The sequence below is a fragment of the Thunnus albacares genome, chromosome 21 (genome assembly GCF_914725855.1).
Source record: "Thunnus albacares chromosome 21, fThuAlb1.1, whole genome shotgun sequence".
Lineage (NCBI taxonomy): Eukaryota > Metazoa > Chordata > Actinopteri > Scombriformes > Scombridae > Thunnus > Thunnus albacares.
Genome location: NC_058126.1, coordinates 14,990,527 through 15,014,114, shown reverse-complemented (window position 1 = coordinate 15,014,114; position 23,588 = coordinate 14,990,527). Strand labels below are relative to the sequence as shown.

General features: G+C 40.6%; 1 protein-coding gene across 2 annotated transcripts in view; it reads left to right on the top strand.

Moving 5' to 3' along the window:
* Nucleotides 1–23,588, top strand: part of rttn (rotatin) — a 32,442-nt gene that overhangs the window by 863 nt on the left and 7,991 nt on the right. Inside the window, exons 3-39 of one of the 2 annotated variants that reach the window (XM_044339895.1) lie at nucleotides 164–353; nucleotides 442–540; nucleotides 686–776; nucleotides 1,082–1,196; nucleotides 3,837–3,987; nucleotides 4,310–4,478; nucleotides 5,034–5,203; nucleotides 5,417–5,532; nucleotides 6,430–6,597; nucleotides 6,713–6,925; nucleotides 7,126–7,238; nucleotides 7,349–7,475; nucleotides 7,811–7,936; nucleotides 8,200–8,316; nucleotides 8,867–9,006; nucleotides 9,662–9,833; nucleotides 10,025–10,124; nucleotides 10,732–10,817; nucleotides 11,450–11,567; nucleotides 12,257–12,353; nucleotides 12,439–12,504; nucleotides 12,609–12,797; nucleotides 13,798–14,040; nucleotides 14,623–14,779; nucleotides 16,345–16,511; nucleotides 17,227–17,446; nucleotides 18,478–18,606; nucleotides 18,763–18,873; nucleotides 19,437–19,595; nucleotides 20,009–20,086; nucleotides 20,711–20,909; nucleotides 21,031–21,128; nucleotides 21,232–21,319; nucleotides 21,661–21,862; nucleotides 22,227–22,317; nucleotides 22,680–22,830; nucleotides 23,024–23,161. In XM_044339895.1, coding sequence (XP_044195830.1) covers nucleotides 164–353; nucleotides 442–540; nucleotides 686–776; nucleotides 1,082–1,196; nucleotides 3,837–3,987; nucleotides 4,310–4,478; nucleotides 5,034–5,203; nucleotides 5,417–5,532; nucleotides 6,430–6,597; nucleotides 6,713–6,925; nucleotides 7,126–7,238; nucleotides 7,349–7,475; nucleotides 7,811–7,936; nucleotides 8,200–8,316; nucleotides 8,867–9,006; nucleotides 9,662–9,833; nucleotides 10,025–10,124; nucleotides 10,732–10,817; nucleotides 11,450–11,567; nucleotides 12,257–12,353; nucleotides 12,439–12,504; nucleotides 12,609–12,797; nucleotides 13,798–14,040; nucleotides 14,623–14,779; nucleotides 16,345–16,511; nucleotides 17,227–17,446; nucleotides 18,478–18,606; nucleotides 18,763–18,873; nucleotides 19,437–19,595; nucleotides 20,009–20,086; nucleotides 20,711–20,909; nucleotides 21,031–21,128; nucleotides 21,232–21,319; nucleotides 21,661–21,862; nucleotides 22,227–22,317; nucleotides 22,680–22,830; nucleotides 23,024–23,161 — 5,164 coding nt within the window. Of the gene's footprint in view, nucleotides 1–163; nucleotides 354–441; nucleotides 541–685; nucleotides 777–1,081; nucleotides 1,197–3,836; nucleotides 3,988–4,309; nucleotides 4,479–5,027; nucleotides 5,204–5,416; nucleotides 5,533–6,429; nucleotides 6,598–6,712; nucleotides 6,926–7,125; nucleotides 7,239–7,348; nucleotides 7,476–7,810; nucleotides 7,937–8,199; nucleotides 8,317–8,866; nucleotides 9,007–9,661; nucleotides 9,834–10,024; nucleotides 10,125–10,731; nucleotides 10,818–11,449; nucleotides 11,568–12,256; nucleotides 12,354–12,438; nucleotides 12,505–12,608; nucleotides 12,798–13,797; nucleotides 14,041–14,622; nucleotides 14,780–16,344; nucleotides 16,512–17,226; nucleotides 17,447–18,477; nucleotides 18,607–18,762; nucleotides 18,874–19,436; nucleotides 19,596–20,008; nucleotides 20,087–20,710; nucleotides 20,910–21,030; nucleotides 21,129–21,231; nucleotides 21,320–21,660; nucleotides 21,863–22,226; nucleotides 22,318–22,679; nucleotides 22,831–23,023; nucleotides 23,162–23,588 lie in introns of both variants that reach the window. The other variant, XM_044339894.1, reaches the window with a different exon arrangement.

Here is a 23,588-nt window from a genome sequence, read left to right as displayed (position 1 = left end):
AATATTAGCAGAAGCATGGATGTAAGGGCTTTGCTTGGTTACATTTTGATAGCAACAGAACCATGTTAAGTACTTTTAAACTGCTACACCGAACATGACACTGTAATTTTCTGTGTAAATTAATAGTTTTCATTTTATGCCTATTTACTTTTTGTCTTCAAAGCATCCCAGTGCAGCACAGATGCTGAGAGACGTTGGGGCGGTGGACTTCCTCACCCAACTGTCTCCTAATGTGGAACCCAGACTGCGAGCTGTCATCGATGGTACCCTGGACCAGCTGTTCCAGCTACCTGAGCTACTCCCTAGTCATACGATGGTCTACTCACACAGACAGCGTACTACATCTCCAACAGGTGTTGCAGCTTAAACCGAATATTTTGTGTTTAGAATTTGTCGCCTACAAAATAGAGCTCAACAACAAATGTGGTGTCTCTGTTGTAGTGCCTACAGTTGTTCCACCTGAAGAACATTTTCCTAAAATGGGGTATTTCCACAAGAGCGTTCCAAGCCCTGCAGATTTGCCTCCTCAGAAGATAGCAGGTACTTTTAATGCATAATTTCAGATTTCCTGGTATGTTGGGTTTCAGTTTTTTTTATTGCCTTGACTTTATCTAAAAGTTGTGCGTCATATTTTTTCAGTTAATTCCTCACTATTTTACATCTTTTATCTTCCTGTGTTGTACAGTGCATGAGTCTGTGCGATGCTTGAAGTTTTCTGTGTTTCCGTGGCTTACTTTGACAAACACAGACAGACACATACTGTCATCCAATGAGAGGTGAGAGACAATTTATGTGTTTGCCTATTGTTATACTATATGCCTAATTAAAATGCTGTATAAAATTAACACGTTTATGAATTAATTATGTTAATATTTTATCAAAGAACAAGTACACAAACTAAGAATCTGCCAACTTTTTGGTACTTGACAGTGCCCAAGCTTGAAAAATAAGATGTAGTGTAGATTTATTTAGTAGTAGGCTTTTTTATTATGGAGTTAGGCTTTAGTCATATTCATGGTAATGTGTAGTGATGTTTATTGTGTATTAAACATGTTTGTGTTCTCAAATTCTTTTGAAACAGTTCCTTAAGGAGCAGCAACCCCAACTTAGTGCGGACCACATGCGAACTTCTGTGTGATGTCATTATGCAGGACTTCCCTGCAGAGATCTTCCTGCAGAGGCCCAGTATTGTAAAGGTACTATTACATTTCTGTGTTCTTGGGAAGATTTGCCCTGGGTGAATAAAGCGCTGACCATAGTATTGTTAATATGGATACCTAAATATTTATCTGGCTGGTTTATCTTAACGATATGAGCAGAGGGAAATCAAAAACTGCATCAGATAGAAAGTGTGCTGTTGGTCATAGGTTTGATCTCACATTGTAACAAGTCAGGTTGGAATGAGTGCCATCTCCTTATCATTTTTAGTTTAATTTGAATGCCTTCTTTGAATGTTTCAGGGCTCCTTCACACCTGTAGGTCGGTGTCCTTTGACCAGACCAAGGATAAAAAAATATACATTGTTGCCTTTTAGTTTAGGTCTGGTTTGTGCTGACTTATTACAAAGAAACCAAAAGCTGAAAACATTCAGTTATACAGACTGACAGGTAACTTATTTATTACTATTTATCATATTCATCAAGGCTACATGGACCCAACTGAGGTACTTAAATGCCCCTTATGTGTATATTTATGTTCTCTGGTGTCACAAAGAGGCGTACATACATACATATACATGTCATGAGTAATGAAAAGCAGATAAACAACCAAGAAGAGGTGTCTTTTACATTAATATTACAAGGGGATGATGTCGCGGATGTTGCTATATATCGCACTCTAATTGACATAGAGTAGGATACATGCACAACAACACACTGCAATTTTAACAGCTTTTGATTGTGTGATTGATCAAGATAAATCCCTGCACTCGTGCTGAAATGCATATGAGTTACCATGGTTACCAAATTATTTGCATAAAATTGCTCTTATTATAAGATTGCCTCCTTAGCAGTTCATGACCAGCACATGGATTTAATAGATATTTAGCTTTTGAATGCATACTAAAGGTCACAGAGTATCTACAATCACAAAATCCTGTGGTTGGTCCGTTTGCTTTCAGACCACAAACAAAATGCACCAGAGTCCGCTTGGAAGCAAAGAGAGACCTGCCTTGGTCTGGTTGTTTAGTCCACACCACAGTTTGATTGACAGCTCTCACACCAGCCCAAATGTGAACCAAGCTGGTTAGGTGTGACAGCACACTTAGTGTCAACTGCAAGGGTGTACTCAACAGAAATATGTGGAGAAAAACTAATAGTGTCTGCACCATGGCCTTGTTTTGTACTAAAGCATAATAAAAGATGTCAGTGGCATCATTTTTACTTTGTGCGTTTTGTTTGTCTAAACTCAGGCAGCCCTCAGGTACAGTTCTCTACAAAGACACACAAATCTCTGTATTTGATGGAAAATTTGCATTCTCTTGTCTTATAAATGGTGGCTCGTTGCTGAGAGCACCTTTTCACCTCAAAATCCTCCAACCCTGAATACAATATGGATGTCCATAGAGACAAAATTAAAGAGGTCAGAAGCCGTGATAATTCTGGTTCCTGGCCAGCTGTTGTTCAGGATACTAGTAGTCTTGTTCAATGACTTTGATCAGATGAAGCGTATTGGTTTGAGTGGTAAGTGCGACCGTCCCACAATGGAATTTATGGGATGGCCACCGTAGCCACTGTCAAAATAATAACCTGTCAAATAGTGTCCTTGAACAAAACGCCAATTTATAATTCTGTGTCCCTGATCTCATAGGAGGTTGTGGAGGCCTCTGGAGGCTTACTTTGCTTGAGCAGATACTAGATTGCTGTGAGGATATAGTTTGGTCGTGATGTACCTCTTGCAGGGTGTGAAAGTCCTTGGTGGAACATTTTCTTTCTTTCCTCAAAGGCCTTCATGGATATCAGAGATTCAGTAAAATTTGTTGCAGTTGTCCACTGGTTTAGAACTGTCCTCATCCTGGTCTTGGTGGCCTTGGAGGAGTTTCAACAGTCATGTGTTGTAAATGAGGAGGCCACAGTGCTTCTGTCAAGTTAGCATGTACATTGAATTCGTATGGGCCCAGCTGATACACAGTTTCAGTTATAACCCCAAAGTCTACCCCCTTTTTTTCGAGGAAGTGGGCTGCACTTTTTGATGTATATACCAGTATCCTCTTAGCACTCAAGTGCATCTGCTGTCTGAGCCCTTCATTTCATTGGCACAGACAGAGTGTTGCAGGGGACATTATTTTTGCCCTGATGAGCCACTGTGAACATTAGTATTTTGATAATAAAGCGGTGCATTATATTACATCAGTCTCAGGGCAGTATTAACATACTGTCACCCAGCAGTGTCATCATCAAAAAGAAATCATTATGGGAGAGTACTTTTCTTCTTGTGGCTTCACTTGCCCCTCCTTTGCATTACTAGAGCTATTAAGCCAAATTAAAAGACTTTGATTTAGAGACATGACATCATTAGCTACAGAGGGCAGGGAATTTGAACTTGGAACAAATTGCTGCTTCAATAATTCAATTCCATTTGCCCTTTTTATTTACTGAACTTTATTACGACTTTTCTATCACTGTCTGAACTTAGGCCATGTTTTTAAACAGTAATGGTACATTGTTTGTCTCAGCTTGGGCTCTTTTTCTTTCCTTTCATAAACAAATAAAGCCAAAGAACCCTAAATACTCACAAAATTACAATAATATTTTCTCATTATTGATATGTCTTGTCTGTACAAACCTTTTAATAACCCAGTGTAAAATTACTCCTTTAATATCTTCTTCTGTTTTCAGAACCTTCTGTCCTTGTTGAAGCTGGGTTCAGGTAAAGGTGAGGCAAGCTACCTCCACATGCAGGCTCTCTCCTGCCTGCGGCAGCTTTGTGTTGTGCTAAGGAGGAGACTGCGCTTTCATCAAGATCCAAGCTTCTACTCTACAAAGCAAGGTAGTGCACCTCACAAGTTAGCCTGATGTACAGATGTGTTTACAGGCATTTTAAATACTGATATTTGGGGTTTTAGCTGGTGATAAACTGTTTTTCATCCTTATTCTGTTAATTTATGTATGTTCCTTAATTTAGAAAGTACCTCGTTTAACACATTATGTGGTTGTAAAGAGGCAATTTAAAATTTTTCAAGTATAGACTAAAAATCTGAACTATGTTTTTATCCTCTGTCTCTAATCTTGTCTCTGTTTCATCATAAAGACTCAATGTGCAACATGTGTGTAAGTATGTGCCTTTTTCCTCTTTTTGTGGCTGTGTGTAGATCCAGTTTCCCAGAACTCATCCTTTTCTTACTCCCAAGAGGTTCGGGGGACCCAGCGTTCTCAGGCCTCCTCCCCAGGAGCAGAGTGCTCTCCCCGGCCCTCTGTAGTGGGACGCACAGGCCAGAGAGCCAGGGGAGATGGCCAAGATGGAGATGCAGCTTCCAACAGGTGTGTCTAGACAACATGAATGTGTACCTGTGCATTTTAAATTAAGTCTAAATGAGATTACAGATGAAAAGGACTGCATCACTGTCATGTCATCTGATACTGCTGTCTAGGTATTGTCTGTCTGGAGTCTCTAATCTTCTGGCTTGTAGAAAGAACGTTTTGATTTGAGTCAGCATTGTAGTCAATTCTTCTCATCATACATTACATCAACAAGAGAGTCTTATACTTTTGGTAATTTGTGCACAGTAAGATTTTATGTGGCTTTGATGATGACAAAATTGCCAGTGACACTAGCAAACTGCACAAGAAGATAAAACGACGTGAGAAAGACTGGAGGATTTTATTCTTCCTGTTGAATTTGAATAACACCGAGAGCCCCCTAGCGTCTGGTCTGTAGTGTTTATAAGTCAGCACTGACTCCCATGATGGCATATTCAGTTTTTATGATCCATCCCTATACACCTCATACGTCACTCCTCGTGTTTGAGCGGTCCAAGCACAGATCATGAATTTTCAGTTGTCTTCCTTTCTCGTCTGTGATTCATCCAGTGGCAGCTCGCACCAAGGTGGAGCAGCAGTCCAGCCCCAGTCACCTGCAGATGTGGCCCATTTGGATCTCCCTGACTTGGGTGTAGAGGATGTCCCGGTGCTACAGTTACAGCAGCTCACTTTGGCTCAATTCACTGTTGCCACCATGGAGAATGCCATACCACTGCTTAAGACAGGTAGGAGTCATTGTAACATTAAAAAGAAAAAAATCAATTATCATTGTCTGTTTCTCTTTCTCCTCTCCTGCTGTTTTAGATTGAATAAAGATGAGATGTTGCAAAAATCCCCACACCTATTTCATTACATTAACTGTCCAAATATTCTACCGGGTATTTGATCTTCAAAAAGTCTCCCCTGCTCTTGCTCTCTGTTTCTGTCTTGTTTCTCAGAGGGTTCGCATGTGTTCCATCGTGTTCTGGAGTTGCTGTGCGACGCCGTCCTCCTGCTTGGGGACAGTGTTTGTGAGCTGGTCTGGGATGATCGCAGCCTGGTGGGGATGGAGCTGGCAAGTCAAAACACAACTCATGACAGCCTCTTATGTAGATGAATGGATACACTTCACTGAAAGGGGGAACTGGGTTGGCCACCAGACAATTTGCCACAGACACACAGGCATACGGTACTCAACTGTCAAGGAGAACTGTAGGCATGTGATTGAGCTGAATTAATTATATAAGGTTACAAAGGCTTTCTGCCTTTCACATATACATACATACATTTCATCTCTTCCCCTGGGTTTATCTAAGCACAGAACTGTTGAGTTAGTAAATGTCTTCATTTATTATGTGTATAAAGTCCACACAATGGATTGTGTTAAACTGGTGTTTTTTTTACCATGCAGAATCATTTGTTATCCTCCCTGACTGTTTAAAGAGTGTGTTCCTCTGCAGGGGGACTTATACACTTGTCAAGCCCAGGCCCCTCTGGCCCTCTGCTGTTTAATACATGCCCTGAGCCTTGCAGCCCGAGAACTGTTTTGTCATCTTTATGTGGAGAGCAGCTTTTGTGTGCCAGACCTCTAGGTTTTTCCTATGGGAATGGGCCAAACTGTTTATGCCAGCCAAGCAATGCACAGGGCATCTACTGCCCCCTGCTGGTATATATCTTCTATTGTTCAATTTCTCCTCCCAAAACAAAGTGGCTGAGAATAGATTGCTCCAATTTATTCATACTGAGATAGGGTGGATCTGTATCTCATCCCAAAATAACCCTGAAATCTGATTACATTCAATTCCTAACCCCTGGAACAAACAATTTTTCTCTTGGCTCCCTTCCAGTTAACTGTGCGTCGGTGTGTGTCTGTGTACGTGAACATGCACGTGATGTGAGAACGTGTGCGTGCATCGGTGTGTTTTTGAAAAATGTGTGCTTTTGTCTACATTTATGTCTGTGTGTATTTTAGAAGGAGAAGCTGCAAGCCTGCATGGAACTATTAGGGGATATCCTGAGCTACCATCAGAGCGATTCAGCAGACAGTCCCCACAGTTCTCAAGTTCACCACAGAATTGCCTACACAGCCACTGCCATATTTACCATTAAACTTCTACAAACTATCCTCCCTCCTGAGAAGGTGTGTGTGTGTGCGCTTGTGTAACCAAATCACATTACTATATTGATTGTTTTCTGTTATTACTGTATTACAACTCCAAAAACAATAGAAATTGAAACCTCTTAACCTCACACAGGCTAGTGACTGTCTCCCAGAGAACACCGCAACTGCTATTTTCCACTTATGCCTGGACACGTCATTGGGAAGTTTATTACCCAGCATGCAAGAGACAGCAGTGGCCTACTTGGAGCAGGTAAACTCAGACAGCCATGACCTCTACAGGAGGGTGACCCGCGCTACCCTCTGGATGGAATCCACTTGCAGCTTCCTTAAGGAAGCACAAGCTGAGGTATGAACTACATGTCACATAATTACAGTAAGCTAATGCACAGGTAGCTCTGGAGTCTACAGAGAGATGTTAGTTATCTTTTACAGACATACAATCCAGTCTGATTGTATGTAACTGTCGCTACTGGTGGCCCTCAGTAAAATATGTTTACCCTGTCACCCAGACTGGCATTTCATCAGTTCATTTATTTTTTCATCTAGGGAGAAAAGAACTGGTTGGAATTACTGGAGCTGGCAGACCAAGCAATAGATGGCCTCCCGTTTCACCAACACTTACCCATCGTCAAGGAATGTGTTCACATCTGCTCTTACCTGTAAGATACAAATATATGGATAGTACTGTACATACATACATGGTAATTCATCACTTGTTCTGCTGCATTGAAATATTAAGTATAGTTTACATCCTTGTTTCCGTCATTAGGTGGAAGTTTGATCAGCCCAGTCCGCTCCTCCAAACAGAGAGTCAAAAACTCCTCCTCAAGCTGCTGTCCCATCCTTTACTGCCTGTCAAGACGGAAACATACACATGCACGTTAGACCTGGTCAAGGTCAGAGCAAGCCATCTTATACAGGCAGTCAGTGTTTAAATGAGAGTACAAGTTCATGGCTAAAATGTACCGGGGCCTTAATGTGGGTCTGTTTGGCAGGGCACCCGTATGTAAATTAGTAGGATGAAGATAGATGAAGCACAGTTCTTTGGCAGTATGCTATAAAAAAAAAAAAAACCACTTGACATTTGAAATCAGACATCCTTTCATTTTACCAACCACTGTCTAGAGTACATGGCTACATTTAAAGTGAATTGGGACTCTTATACGCGAGCACAAATGAGAGGATAGCGATAATTTATGACGTGCTTTGGTGTGATTACATACACCCCTAGGACTGCCTTGGCATCCAGAATGTGTCACGACAAGAACCAGGAGCCTGCAGTGGAGTCAACTTCCTTCTACACCACAGGGTGCTCTATGAAATAAGTGCTTTTGGCCTCCAGGATTCTGCAGAAAAGGTGGGCAAACACTTGTGTACCTCTTTTACTTAAATTAGCACCAATACGACTTAAAGATCTTTGAAGCAAGGTCATTTATGTGAAGTCAGTTTGGCCAGTCTGTCAAGGATTTCTTTAAAGCATTTGAATATTACTTTAAGGCCATAGTAAAGCAGTATTATGCAGTATTAAACATATTAAAGTCTCTCACTTACACTACCTGCTATCTAATGTTTTATTAGCAGGGCTTTATGTGAATTCAGCAGTTTACCTGTGATCTATAGGTGAACGCTGCTGCCAAGGATATCCTGCTATTTCTGCTCAAGGGACGATTGATGATGACAGCATCAACCTGGGACAGATTCAATGAGGCACTTTACCCGGTCATCCCCGTATTACAGGTGTTGTTCTCTCTGAAAGTGGTGCATTGTATTTGTACTGCAGAACTCATAAAACGGCATCATGTTTGGAACTTATTATATTTTATTTATGGAGCTGGGGGAAGTGTTGTATGTTCTTTATAATCAAAACAACTATGATCAGAAGTGCAAGTTTAGCGCTCTTGGACCACAATTGAGCTGCCAGTGAGAAAAATTTTGTTATTCTCTCATTTACATATTCTGTTATATTGTTTCCTTTTTGGGTTGAAAAAAACAAGCTTTTATTAATTGTTCAGTTTCAGGCAACAGAAAGCCGGGAAATTCTTCATGAATATACATGAGATTTTGACTAGGCTGTCAAGTGTGATTCAATTCAAGGAGGCCATTCAGAGATGGGCCCACCATGTCAACAAGAGACGAAATGAAACCACCCGTAATCAAAGTGATGCATATTTTATTTACTGTTGTGCTGCTTAGCTGGAATTCCCCATTGTTCGCTGCATTGTCTGCCAAGGCAGTCTGAGAATTGTGTTTGTATATGTGTGTGTGTGTTTGTGTGTGTGTGTGGCAGGGTTACACCGGCACCGAGGAGTCACTGGGAAACTGTGTCCTGCTGATAAGTGACATGTCGGACATGTCAAGAGACAACGTGTTTCCAAGCACAGCCAAGCTAAAAGCAGCTCTCCGACTCCTTTTCACTAAACAGCCCACGTGAGTCTGGGCTCTTGCTCTTTTGTCAGTGTTTGTATTTGTGTCTCTCTGTTTGTGTCTTATGTGTGTGCGCATATCAGATGCGTGTGTTTGTGTATATGTCTCTGATGGTACGTTTCATCTCTGTCTTTTGCTTATGTAAAGTTGTTTGATGAGTCGGTTGGTAAAGTAGACAAACTGCTGAGAGTCTGAATATTTTTGCTCCACAACATTTGTGATGGACATACTATCGCTGTCTGTTGCTGTCAGGTGATGTGCTCATCAAGTCATCTAAACGGTCTGTGAGGTCTGTGTAAAACGGCCATTCTGTCCCAGACTATGAATATTGATAGAGATGGAAATTAACATCAGACACTGGCCCGGAGATGAGCTCTGGTAAATTTTGGCAACAGCTAATAGATTTGTCCGCCCCGCCAGACACTTTTTTGACAACCAGTCGTCAGTTAGATGTAGTGTTTAAAAAATTATGAAAGGCGAGTACATTTTTGCATCCTTTAGCTGTTTGTATCATGTTTTAATGAAGATGAAAGGCTTGGGTTGACACTAAATAAAGTTGATTGATGTGGTTGCTTTAAATGTGTGTTTAGAGGAGAGGATAATTCTCTACTGTGATTTTTCTACTAAATGTTGCCTAAATTTTGTTCACAATAAACAGTGTGAGAATAGCAGCAGTGCAACAAATCCTGCCTCACCTAACCAGTGATGATGGAGTCAACATAGCCAGACCAGACCTGGACCAAACAGTGATCTCCTCACTCCCCAATCTCTACTGCCTCAGAAACCCTTTAGACATCACACTTGACACCAGCAACAAGTCCGTCCTCAAGGTATAAATCTACATACACAGACGCAACAGTAGATTCAGATTCACTTTAGCACAGGAAGAAGTAATAGAAATGATAAAAATGACATCACGCAGCACACAAAATACCTAATCATATGAAGTGCTCTTCTGTGTCATATTCTGTCATCTCTGTCTTGAGTGTGTACGCATATTTATGTGTTTAATGGTGACTAGGTGGAGTCTGTGGAGAAGCTGTTTTGTATCCTGTCCTCAGACACTGTTGACATCTCCCTGAGAAGATCGGCTGCCGAGCAATTGTCTGTTGTTCTTCAAGGTGAGGTATCTGTAAAACCTAGTAATGGTAATGTAAAGTATTTCTTATAAACTCATCTATTGTATTATTTTAATAGGATGGATTTGGCAGGCTGTTACTTTTAAAACACCCTCCTTGTCTACCTCTGCATTTCTCTCTATATGGCTTGAGTCCTCACACTGACTGGTTAAACTTCGGGCCTCCTCTTACTCCTATATTTTTAAATTGGTTGCACAAAATGTCCTTTCTGTTTTTCACAGTTGTACTCCACAAGTACCTGCAATCTTGTACGTAGCAGAGTGTAGTGCTAACAATTCACGTCCCTCTAATAGTTGATCTTGAGCTAGATATTCTATGATGCAGTAGAGTGGCTTTGAAAGGGATTTGAAATGCCTGATCAGAATTCTGGATGAAATTTTATCCACTTGATAAAATTAAAAAAAAACAAGTTTTGTTTATCTGATGAGTGAGAGCCCTCCCCTTGTGAAAACTACAATTTGCAGCTAGTGCAGTAGAGTGTGTGCACTCCCACCACCATATGTTTTAGCCAAGCAGGAAAAGCAAATGGTTGAAGATTATGCAAATGTTTATTGTCAGTATATTGAATTGTTCTCTTACCTCCCCGCAGACACAACAATGCACCCGGTGCTGAAGAATCTTGGAATTACAGACAAAGTCATTTCTTTCATTATTGAGAGTGTAAACGGCAACAAGGTAAAAACAAACCCGTTTTGGCAAATCGATAAATAGATGTGTACTGTAGGAATTGCTGTCGAAGCCAAATAAAACAAAAGCAAATCAAAAATGTGCTCCTGCATGTGCTCGCGCTTGTGTGGATGTCCTCATTTGTCTGTACTGTACGCATCTGAGTACATGTGTTGCCAGCGGATGTGGAGGATACCCACTGAGGCATGCATGATGGAAGGATGAAATGGTCTATATTAATAGTGTCAGACAGGCCCTGGTCAGCAGTGATTTTTGCCCTCTAGTTACTGCAGTCTGCTGATCATTTCCAGGCCTTGAATCAGAAGCTGCTAACAGGGTTAATCATCCAGCATGTCTGGCTACATCGAGGTGGAGGAACAGGGCCACAGAGAATGACTTGTCTCAGCTAACAAGTGTATGTGTGTAAGAGGAATTCCTGCAGGTTGTATTTGTCCTGAACCCTTCATTGCCTGCAACCAGCGCAATCACTACATTTGGATTCAGCTGAAATGGAGTGACAGTAGAGAGATCGTGTGTATGTGTATGTGAGAGACACAGAGCAGGAGGAGACAGAAATACTATGTGTGTTTGTGTTTTCCCTGCAATTAAACAGCAAGTGCGCGTGTTGCTATTCTCCCCAGAGCTCGGATTGCCTGCTGGAGCCTTGCGTATGTATCCTGAGGAAGCTGGTGTATGCTGATCCATCTCTGAGGCGCAGCCTGGCACAGCGCAACCTCCTGCTCCTCACGCTGCTCAGGGGTACATTCACAAGCCATCTCATTAAGTAACAACTATAGACGTTATGTTGTGTAGCTCGGGGGCACGTCCTCAAAAAAAAGACAACAAGTCAGCCATTGATGCATAGCTTTTAACCATGTTGTCACACTGTAGAATAGCATATTAGTATGATGCAACTTGTTGCTATGGAGCTCAACACCAGCACATTGTTTAGAGCTTTGTCCGCAATGCTGTATTTGGTATGATATACAGCAACAAAAAAAAAGAGTTGCATGATTTTTAGGTTAATTCACAATTACTTGTTTTAAATTAAGATAGAATACATTTAAATTATAACATGTTAATTGTGATTACCTGTATATTTATTATGTTATTGCACTTTTGAACAGAACATGCATTTTTTTGTATGCAAAAATATATATGCTGGATTTTTAAACATTACAAATGTAACGTTTTTACAACTTATTTTAAAGCACTCAGCGGTTGCATTAAGACCTGAGAAACTAAATATCTGAGCTGTCATATTGAAAACAAACCCAGTAGTGGGATGACAGTCTCTCAGTGGGGGATACCCGACTGCAATTATAGACTGAGCCGTTCAGTGTTTGTCACTGTGACAGAACTTCTAATTTTTTTGAATGTATTCATGAAATAGACTGATTAAGTTTTGGGTGTGGTCATTATGTAAATTGTTTGTGTTTTCATTATAGCATCCTTGATATTGAAGGAGAACAAAGGCAATGGAAGTGAGATTGCTGTCCTGATGAGTTTACTGCTATTTGATGAAATTGCCAGCATTGAAATATGGTGAGTTTCTTAACATGCTTCTTATATCAATGTGTGCATCCATTCACTACTTTGATATTACTACTCATTTTTTGTGTCATATCAGGTCGGACAAATCCAACACAGATGTGACACTCGCAACATTCTCCTTACCACTGACAGTAATACGCAGGTAAACTGATCTGTAAAGTCAAAAGTTAACATTCTCTTAAAGGTCTTTTCCTCATTAACAGCACTTTCCACACATGATTTTATTCTTTCCTTTTTTTCTTCCAGGTACAACATCCCATTCCAGGCATCGAGTCATCATGCTGTCAGCCCGTACTGCTGTGTTCTGGCTCCTTCTTCTGACCTCCTAACCCTGGCCCCCACCCACCAAGCCCTGCAGGTGGCCTGGAACACTGCATGGCATTGTGGGATAGACAACCTCCTTGAGGAGCTGCATGACTCCACAAATGTTACTGAGTAAAAACCTTAATGTTCTTTGCTCTTATGTGGGATGTCGACATAGTCTTAAATTATTACCAGAGAGACTATTGCCCTTTGTTTTTGTGTAAAAATATGATGGAAGATTGAAACCAAAGTAGAACAAAGATTTTATAATATATATAAAATACATTGTCCTTCACCGTAGTAAAGAATGATATTGTTAAATACTTGCTCAGTTTTTTTTTCATTTTAGTGTAACTGATTTTTGCATTGTTTTTATACAACTATGCATTTTGATTTGGGTTGAATAAATGTTAGATGTTGAAGAAACTTATAATTACCATTTCCCTCTGTAGCAACCAAAGAAAAATCCTACTTAGCGTCACTCTTTCTCAATGTTCCCTCTTGTAGAGAATTCTAGTGAAACGTTAGTTTCAGAGGCTTGGCATCTTGTGTTTCATCTGTCTTCATTTTGTTCTAATGTGACCTAATTAAAACAGATGAGAATGTCTCTCACACGGCTTTAACCAGCTTGATTACAGCAAAGACATTTAAAGCACATAGATGGATCAATCCACCTGAAACTAAATTTCATACAATTGTATTATTGGGAGAAGAACACTTGTTTAAAATGGATCAGTCAATGAAAAATTGAGAGGTATCTTCCTTGGACTTGGTATTTTGTGTTACGTACAACTTATTACTAATTACAAAATTCAAAATACGAAAGTACGAAATCCTTTTTTCATAATGCCATGACATAAATTTGACAGTTTTTTTGATTGGTATTTGGTATGATCATTGCTACCTCTGCTTGATTCAGTTGCAAGTCATTCTCAGAAAACATCTCTCTTCAGATGACTCATAAATGTCTCATCCCTCCAGATTGGTGATCAAATATGTTTGTTAATGCAGTCATTAGTATGCTCCTGAGGACGCCACTTGTGCAACACAGTTGTCTGCACATCAGTAGTCATATAATCTGATTTTGAATTTTTTTATTTTTTTTAACCCTTTGTTACCCCCCTCCTCCTAGATTTCATGCTGACCTACAGCTATCACAAGCACAGATTCTGTCGCTCCGGGCAGTGCACCTTCCCACTGCACTGCAGGACTGCATCAAGGCCATCGTTACGGCAGGAGGACACAGTTCGGTGACCTCTGCCCTCTCCAGGCTCAACCTCTACTTGCTGATTGACAGACTGGCCCTCCCTCACATCCCCACCCACAGCTGCAGAGACACTCTTCACTCTCTCAGTTGGCAGGCTGCTATGACCAGGTACACCGCATACAAATTCAACTAAAGATTTGTGTACTCTAGGTTTGCAGGCTAATAACCAAGTCAGTGAATATGCTTTGTTTAGGTTTATGAATTAAACAGATTATGAGAGGATTTTATGACTGATTTATTACTGCTGCTGCAACTCTGTAGAACAGTGAAGAAAAGTACTTGCTGTGAAATGTTTTTTTCCATGGCTCAGTAAGTACAATTGCTTTGTCTTTTCATATTTCGAAGAATTGACATCAATTAATGGCATTAAATGCGTGGAGACAGTGGTAAATGGCGTATGAAGAACTTGTACTATTTTTGATAAAAGTTTCAGCAAATTCGATTTTGGACCCATGATAAGTCTGTATATTTCTTTTGTATTTCTTCTTGGCATTGCCCTGATTTAATTGATAAGAATAAGAATACAACAAAGAAGAAAAATATTGAAATTGTGAGTGCAGAACTTCGTTAGTAATCTGTATACTTTGGTAATTAGAAAAATAATGAATAGTAAGTTATTACTTAGTATTTTCCATTCAACCACTTTCTCTCCTTCTTGTTGTCATGGTCTCCGTTTCTTCCTCCCTGCAGGTTTCTCCAGGTGCATCCAGCCTGTGTGGAAGACGAGAGGTTGCTGGTGGGCATTGTTGCATTTTTGAATGCCTACTTCAAACAGATGCACACGGAGGCTGCATCTGACCCAGAGGCCAAGGACTTGCGCTGGATACTGGAGCTGCTTCTCAACAAGGTACAGAGTTTTTTTAAACACAAAAAGTAGTATAACTCACGCTATGTTTTTTGTCTAGATGCTTATAAGACAAGATATCTTATCTTATAAGCACATCTGATAAGATATCCCAGCAAGCCAGCAATATGTACTGCATCTTATTTTATGAATGTGTACTACTTTAGCTTGCCTTTAGTGTGTGTATATGTGCCTGTAAACTATGTGTGTGTGTGGATCTGGTTAGACCCTGTCCTCACCAACACAGAGGGTTATATACCTGTAATCAAAGCATGAATAAATCGCACACTGTCAGACAAACCAAACTACTTACTCCTTCATAACGACAGAAAAACAGTATCACAGTGTAGCACCTCAGATCTGCGGCAAAGATTATTTCCTGAGCTCTTAAAATAAAGTTGGATTCATTTTTGCCCGAGGAAAAGAATCACCACACTGTTTTAGCGGGGAGAGCTACTTTTAGGATTTAATCAGTCTCACCTTCGCTTTCTCATTAATGTGTGTGTAAACAATAAGCCCTCCCCTGGCAGCTAAAGCAGACTCACATTGAATGCCTGGTAGGGGTGAGCAGCTCTGCTCTGCTCCAACTTTTCTGTAATTACTGAGCTGTTTCAGGAACATCTGTCGCTCTCTGCACTTGCATTAACTACCTATCTCTGTGTGTACTGCTCAATAAGAAATTCTGCATGCTTTGTGCTCCTAGATCTACGTTTCACAGTGACACACTTGTCACTTTCCACGTCCTCCCCCCTCCCCCCCTCATGGGTCAGTTTGTTTGAATTTAGAAAGGTCGGCAGATAAATCACAGAACAGACCATTTTTCAACTATTCATACTATAAATTTTAGTAAAGTGAATTCCCTTTATGAACAAGTGGATGCAATTTTTAGACATGCTTTATGGATGGCAATGTCACTCTGTCATTCAGTCCACTACTTTGGTCTTGACTGAATATTTCAATGGTACCCAGAAGTTGAATCCCACTGATCTTGGTAATCTCTTGACTTTTTATCTAGTGCCACCAGCAGGTCAAAGTTTTCACTTATTCTGTGAAATCTACCAGATGGACTGGCATAACATTTATGGTTTCCTGACCATGTTTCCTAATGACTTTTGAGATCCCCTGACTTTTTCTCTAATACTACTAGGAGGTTGACTTTTGTGGTTTTGAGTTAAATGGTTCGACAACTACTGGATTGATGGTCATAAAATTCAGTACGTATTCATGTGCCCCTTAGGATGAATTGTAATACCTTTGGTGATCATTTTCATCTTAGTCTTGTTGTTTACAATATACAAGTTGTGTATGCAGCACCCATAAATTTAAAGATTTAACTGAGGACAGGAAGACATGAAAAGGAACAGTAGTATCAAGATGATATGAAACACAAGAAACATATACATACGTTCTTGAAACTATATGTTCCAAACAAAAAAAAGTAAACTACGTGTGTGTGTGGAAAATGGAGGAAATCCAAAACAGTTGCTTAGTGCATAAAATTCAATTCGGTGCATAAAATAAAAAACAAAAGATATCTCTTGATGTCCATTCATCCATCAATCTTCCAGGAAACCGTGTCCCTCCTCAATTTGCTGCTTGGTGTGGAGACGCAGAGCTCAACTCAGAGCCCAGTGGAGTCAGAGGAGCTGAAAAACCATGTTAGCCAGAGACTGCAGAGAGAACTCACCAGCTTCTTCAACACCTTACTCCTCCACCTCACACACACCGCTGACAGGTAGGATGACGGCACACATGAGCTTGTGACTTATCAGTAGACAGGCAATAACATCAGGCAATAAGAAAAAGTCTTTCACCTGCAGGTCTTCATGGGTTTTATTGCAATTCAGAATATTGGCTGTAAAGTTTTAAACGAAACAACTTATTTTATAATTCTGAAATATAACATGGTTACTTTCCTTATTATGCTAGAATTTGTAAGAATTTGTTTTTTTTTTTATCTGCTTATCAAACATAAAGTACTGAATTCTGCATTGACTATAGCTGAAGGCCACAGTTGATTGTCAAGGACCCTTTTTCTACTAGCGATTATGCCAGAATATTTTCTACATTTGTAATGAAATACTTTTTTTATTCATGAAAAATGAATACTGTTTCTGCATATGGGAAAGTTGAATGTACTCACATGTAATGCTGTTCAGCCTTCCTGTGGGGTTAGAAAATTGATTAATAGTATACTGTTCCTTAACTGAAGGGAAAGTGTTTATTTAAGTTGATTTGTTATGGAAATCCTACTCGCACAGCCATTTAGAACATGCAAATGTATGCAGAAATGATTAAAAAGTCACAGGTTTATATTAAGGAATCGGTAAACTAATTGTCAACATTATCTTCTCTCTTTTACTCTCTTTTCTGCCTCTTGTCTACTCTCCTGTCTGTCTGGTTTGCTTGTGTCTCGCTCTTTCTCACTCTGTCCTTTCCTGTGTGTTCAGGCTATGTTTGGCATTAGCAGGCCCCTTCAAGAGCCAGCTGGCAGTCCGTTTGCTTCAGAGCCTGCGGGTGTCTGATGCCCCACGTTACTACGGCCTTCCCAGCCTGGAGAGGACACTGCAGGGCATGGTCAGCCTGACAGCCCAGCCTGGCTGGAGCTTGCACTGCCCTGATCTGGAGCCCATCTCCCTCTGCTCCAAGTATCTCAGTGGGCTATTAGAGGTATGGGAGTGTGCATTTGTATATGGGAAGTTCTGTGTCTGCACAGTATGTGCACATATGTTTATGTGTTGCATGGACATATGCAACTCTCATCAGAGATAAGAATGCCTACAGAAATGAATGAAAGAAAAAAGCAAGGTACTTTCTGAGGAATTAATTAAAATTAAGCAAAATATGGTTATGGGACATGAATTGCAATAGGTAAAAATCTCATTGATTAGATATGCCACACTGTGAAGATGCTGATGAGATTAATCAACCTTGCCTATTCCATCTGTTCAGTTGTTCAACAGTCCATGAAACAATAGCGTAACACAGTGTAGACCAGCTTGCACAGCAGTCGTCAGCACAGAGGTGTCCAAACTTTTATTTTTGCTTTCGGAATGACGACCCCTGTGGAATAAACTATCGTGTTTACACAACACCTATCCCTGTTCAGTTTGTTTTAATAGGCAGCTTTCATGCACAGGAATCAAGATAACATGAAGATTGAAGGTTAATTTCCTTTTCAGTCAAGATCTCCCGTGACTACTTCCATCTCTCTAATAACAATCAGATATCTAACTCTTTCACCCCTCCCTCTCAAGTCTCTGACCCACCTTTTCACCCAATACTCCTGGCACTGAAGGGCCCTAAAGCTCATCAGACCTTGGGCACCTTTCTCTTCATCTGCTCTTCAGTGCAGTCCCACATCCTGATGGCACATCAAAGCAAAATAATTAGTCTCAGCTGTATTTAGATTTCCTATGGAAGCAGTGAGTTGCATGACAAGCATATTGTAATCACTAACTCAGAAAGAAGTATTCTCTGTTCATTCTCCTGTCTTTGCCTTTGGTGTTGAAATGACAAACAAACAGAAACTGGGAGCAAGATGTGAAAACACGACTTACCAAATCAAAATAACATGCAGTTCTGCCAGCTATGTTTTGTGCAGGGTTAGAAATTTTGAACTGGAAACAATGAAACACATGATTGCACTGCTGTGCACTGTAATCTAATAGTCCCAATGGTAATCTTTGTCATTTGCACAGGTGATCTCATCATTTTACGTAGAGTGGGGAGGCAACTCCATGTCTTTCATGGGGAAAGGCGTCACCAAGAATGCTGTCATCTGCTTGCTTCACCTGTCCCATGAGATGATTGCCGAAAACAAAGACAAGGCAAGTGTCAGTGGTACTTATACTACTGTGAGGGTGCTGGTTAGATTAAATGTTGAATTACTGTCTGCACCATTGACAAACAGTGACTACACAGTATTTAAACATTTTGTAATGTAACCACAACCATTTCTTTCCTGTCCATTTTGTCTGCATCAGGACTTCATCTCCCAGTGGTCTTTGGGGAATGAGGCAGCTGCAGAAGAGGCCAGTGCCTCTCAGCTCGGTTTGGCCTGGCTTATCCCTCTATGGGTGGACAGAGATCAAGAGGTACGGACAATCTTGCTTCTCATTTTCTTGAATTAATAGTAATTTAAACATACATTCCTTTTAACACTTTAAACACATGTCCTATATAGGACACTACAGTCTTTAATATTCAGCTGTTCACTATTCATTTTTCAGCTCCACTTCATAAACTCTTTCTGTCATGAAAATGTTTCTAGATGCTTGACTTTTGGGACAAAATGAAACCCATAAGAGGCACACAAGAAGTCAAACAAAGAGAAGCACATGACAGCTAGTCGTACCATATTCTCTCTCTGTCTCCAAAAATAAGTTCCCACACAAGTCAATCTAAGAGGCTCCCTTGACAAGGTAGACACTGTCTTTGCCACTGTCTAGACTAGTCTTAGGAATCACCAGCAGGGCCAAATTCATTCTTGTTTAAATCGCTATAGATACGTTTTGTGTGCCATTTCTGATCCATCACTTTTTCAACCGTGGATGTACGTATATACACCTCGGAGCTTATTGCCCTCCACCTTTCTCTTTCTATCTACTTCTCCTTCCCGAAACATCCACCCAAATTTGTGTCTCCCCTGTCATCCCAGGTGAGGTTTGCCAGTTTGGGTTTAGGCGCAGCTTTGTCCTCAGTGCCCAGCGGATGCCAGGCTCTGTGTGCCAGCTGTCAGAACATCAGCGGAGGTCTGTGGGGCACATTGCTCAACATCCTCCTCGATCAGCAGGAGAGCAGCATGGTCCGCAGAGAGGTACGATGTTAGAACTGCAACACTGCTCTACTGTCTCTACAACCTAAAATCATTTTTATCCTTATTGCTACACAGGAAATGAATAACTCTCTCTGGGGAATCCTGGGCCAAAATATAGAACACTAGACTGTGTGTTTTCTTATTTACAGAGATGATTGACCCCAGGTAACCCACCTATTACAACTGTCAAAACTGCTTGTTTTGCTTTGTGCTTTGTGATTTTTTAACACTAGTCCACACATATCAAAAATAATGAGTAAGGCAAATTTCACTTTGACTTCATCTGCGGTCAAAAAATGTGGCTGAACTTTTATGTATTACCATCCAAGCACAGGCAGATGGCACTGTTGCTGATGCAGTTTAACTTGACCCAGTGTGTGTACATGTCTTTTTGTTTTGGTTTGTGTGTCCAGGCCGCATTTATCCTGCAGAACTTGCTGGTGATGCCCATGCCCGCCAACGCAGAGGAGGCCAAGGACTCCCACTGGCAGGTCAGCAGCACTGCCAGCTAGCTTTTATAGACCATGAACTGTTTTCTCTCTCTCTCTCTTTCTGTTTCTCTCTCTTTCTACCCTCACCCTCATCCTCTTACTTTTAACTTTCCCCCTCTTCTGTTGTTGAGCCCTGCGGGGTTCAGACCAGGGGTGCTGCTAGAATTGAAGTTCTACTGGGGCTCAGGCCTCCAGCACTCACAATTAAATTTAAAACTCTGTTAAAACAGCAACAGCATCTTAATTTGGGATGTTATTACATGAAGAGGGACTAGGGGTGAAAAAAAGATGAATACTGTTCATTCTTATCTTTTAAAAGACATGGATGTTCACAAAATCTTATCTTGTTGTAAATGCCAAAAAAGTTTATGAAGAAATGCAAAGGACAAATCAAACTATGTTAAAAGTAAGGAAACAAAACTTGACATTTAAAGCATGAACACAAAAGTAGGACTTGGCGATTGCCATGTGGGGGTTAAAACAAACATGTCGATGTGAAATGCCACGTCACCCCTGTTTCCTTTGCTCTGATTTTATCAGTGAAAGGTTTGTGAGAGTCATAGAACAATTTGATGTTTACTCATCTCTCTGCACCCTCTACACATTCACAATCCCCTCTTCCAGCATCCCTGTGTCCATGATGAGGTGTCTGGTGTGTCTTTGGTGGGTCTTCCAGCGCTCCAGGCTCTGCTTTACCACTGTCAGTATTTCCAGCATGTGGCCCTTTCTGCCTCTACTTGTTACCGAGGCAGGTACACTTTCCACCTACAGCCTTGTGCTGGTGCCGCCAGTGGACCTAGTCCTCAGGAGAGCACTTCATTAGGTAGAGTTTACTTCTCTGTTTCATAATTATCTATGTTAATTTACCATCCTCATAAGGACAAATTCTTTTATAATATTTTTAGCACAAGTTGATATATCACTTTGTGTATATGCTTGTCTAGATTCTGAGAACTCTCTGTGGTTTTGGAGATGCGCCCAACCAGCACTGACTATCAACTCTAGCCGACCTTCCAGTTCCCTCTCCACCTCTAGCACTGTGGTCAGCTTGCTCTTTTACACTCTGATATGTAGACACACTAACATTTGGCAAATAAAGAGATTAATTCAAATGGATGCTCACTTCTTCATGTTGTCCATTATAGATAAGAGGTTCAGGGCCTCACACCCCTAGGGCTCCATCCCCATTGAGCACCACAGAAGATACCCCTGCCAGCAGGCTAATGGCTCAAGGTACTACAGAGAGAGAGAATGTCTGTGTGTGTGCACACGTGCATTCACAGTCATAGTAACACAGCACGGTTTGGTTCTTCATAGCATATAAACCTTCACATTATTTTCCTTTAATAGCAGTGAACCTCATTGTTGTCAATTTCAACATCAGTGTATTTATGTTTCTGTCATACATATACAATCCAAAAAGGAGAACATTGTTCTGTAGTATTTTAAGTTGGTTTGATGTTTTTATGTAGTCAGAATATCTGAAGTCATAGACAGAGATGTGATTCACACAGTGTGTGAGGCAAGGCACTGAGGAAGCGTCTCTATTAGCTGTCTATTGATGTGTTTCATAGGCCAGAGTGACACGGACACCAGTGACTCAGTTACCTCCCAAGACTCCCGACAGGGCGAGCCCTCGGCCATGGAACCTGTTGTCATGGTAACTCCTGACCTCCTGACGGCCCACTGTGGCCTGCTGACTAACCTGCTGGCCATCCTGCCAGATTTTACCCTCACTGCTATCCGACACAACCAGCTCCTCCAAGCGCTGGCCAGGTAAGAGTCCACATGCTCAGTCCACATCAATAATGAGAGCTGACTGAACACACCCTCCCCTCTAATATATGCTGTAAATAATGAACTCAGAATGGGAGAGATAGTTTCTTTGTGATCTTCTTTTTGAAAATATTAAAATGTACATACAATTTGAAGTTGTATCTGGTCTAGTGCTGAAATGTTTATGGTTGACTTGATTAATTGATGGACAGAAAAGTTATTTATAGTAAAGATTATTATTATTATAGTAAAGAATTTAAAAATAATACAGATAAATACAGAATTAATGTCTATTGTAGCCCTAAACTATTCTAGCTATTTCTTGTAAACAAACTTTTTCCATCATGTTTCTTTTCTTCCACAGCTTAGTGGATATCGGGCCTATCGAGAAATGTCTGACAGAGCTGAAGACACCTAACATCCTACCAGGAGAGAGACAAGACATCAAGAGCCAGGTGAGAAAATCTGTGATAGACAGCTCTGAAGAGTTAAACTGTTTTTGTTATTATGACTTAGCACAGAAAAATGTGGGTGGGTACAGTACAGTGCTAGTTTCAGTGCAGCACTAGACTGTCTGAGGGCACCTGCAGATTTTAGTGTGGGTGGAATACTTAACAAGATTATACTAAAGAGCACACCATTGTTTTTTTCAGCTGGGAAAATTAACTTTTAAAAAAGAATGAGTTTTTCTTATCATAAATTCGTTTTCAGCTTTTCTCCAATCTTACCTGCTTAATCGTTTTTTTTCATGTTTGATTGCATGCACGCAGGATTAATTTGTGTCAATTTCTTCCTGTGTGTTTGTGCATGTGTCTAGTTTGTCACTCTACTTCAGTTCCTGTCCAGCTTCTCCAAACTGCTGCAGTCATGTGTCACTGTGAGCCAGGAGCTGATTGGGCAGATGGACTTCCTGAAACAGCTGTCGACTACTTTGGTGGTAGTCCTCATGCTGGACACCAAAGGATTAGGTTAAAGCCTTATATTAAATTCAAACAGAATGATATATATCACATATCCTCATATATAATGTTTTGTATGTCCCCTTTATCCTTTATCTGTTTTGAAAATCCTTAACTGCAGTATGTCCTACAGCGTGATCTGTGTGTGGGTTTGTGGATGCCTCGTGTCATAAAATTTGTGACTCACTTTTTCCCTCTTCAGATGCAGGTACCCGTGACACGGTTTGTGTGTGCTGGGCAGACGTGTTTATGCTCCTGGCTACTCTGGTGAGGAGGGACAGCTCAGCAGCGTACCCATCTGTCTCTGCTGCGCTGGGGAGACGCTGGAGGACATTTGCAGGTACAAAGATACTCTGCTCTGTGTGTGTGTGTGTGTGTGTGTGTGTGTGTGTGTGTGTGTGTGTGTGTGTGTGCATATATTATAATGGGTGAGTAAAAGTGACAAAATTAATTATACTGGTAAAAGCTGCAGAATTAGTTGTATAATCATGTTTTATAGATTACTTGTCAGAGTTCACAATAATAGATCATTGTCCTGTTGGTAACATTTAGGTGCTGAATTTGATTTAAATTGCCAACTGTGGTTTGAAGAGTCAAGATCTTGACACATCATGAATTTCTGCTGTAAAATCATTTTTTTCCTCAATTCACAAAGCATGATGATCATGATTAGGGTAATTATACTAATTGCTGTAACTCACTAAATAATCAGGATTAGCATTTTCACATATAATTTTGCAGCCTTAATTCTGATACAGAAAAAAAAA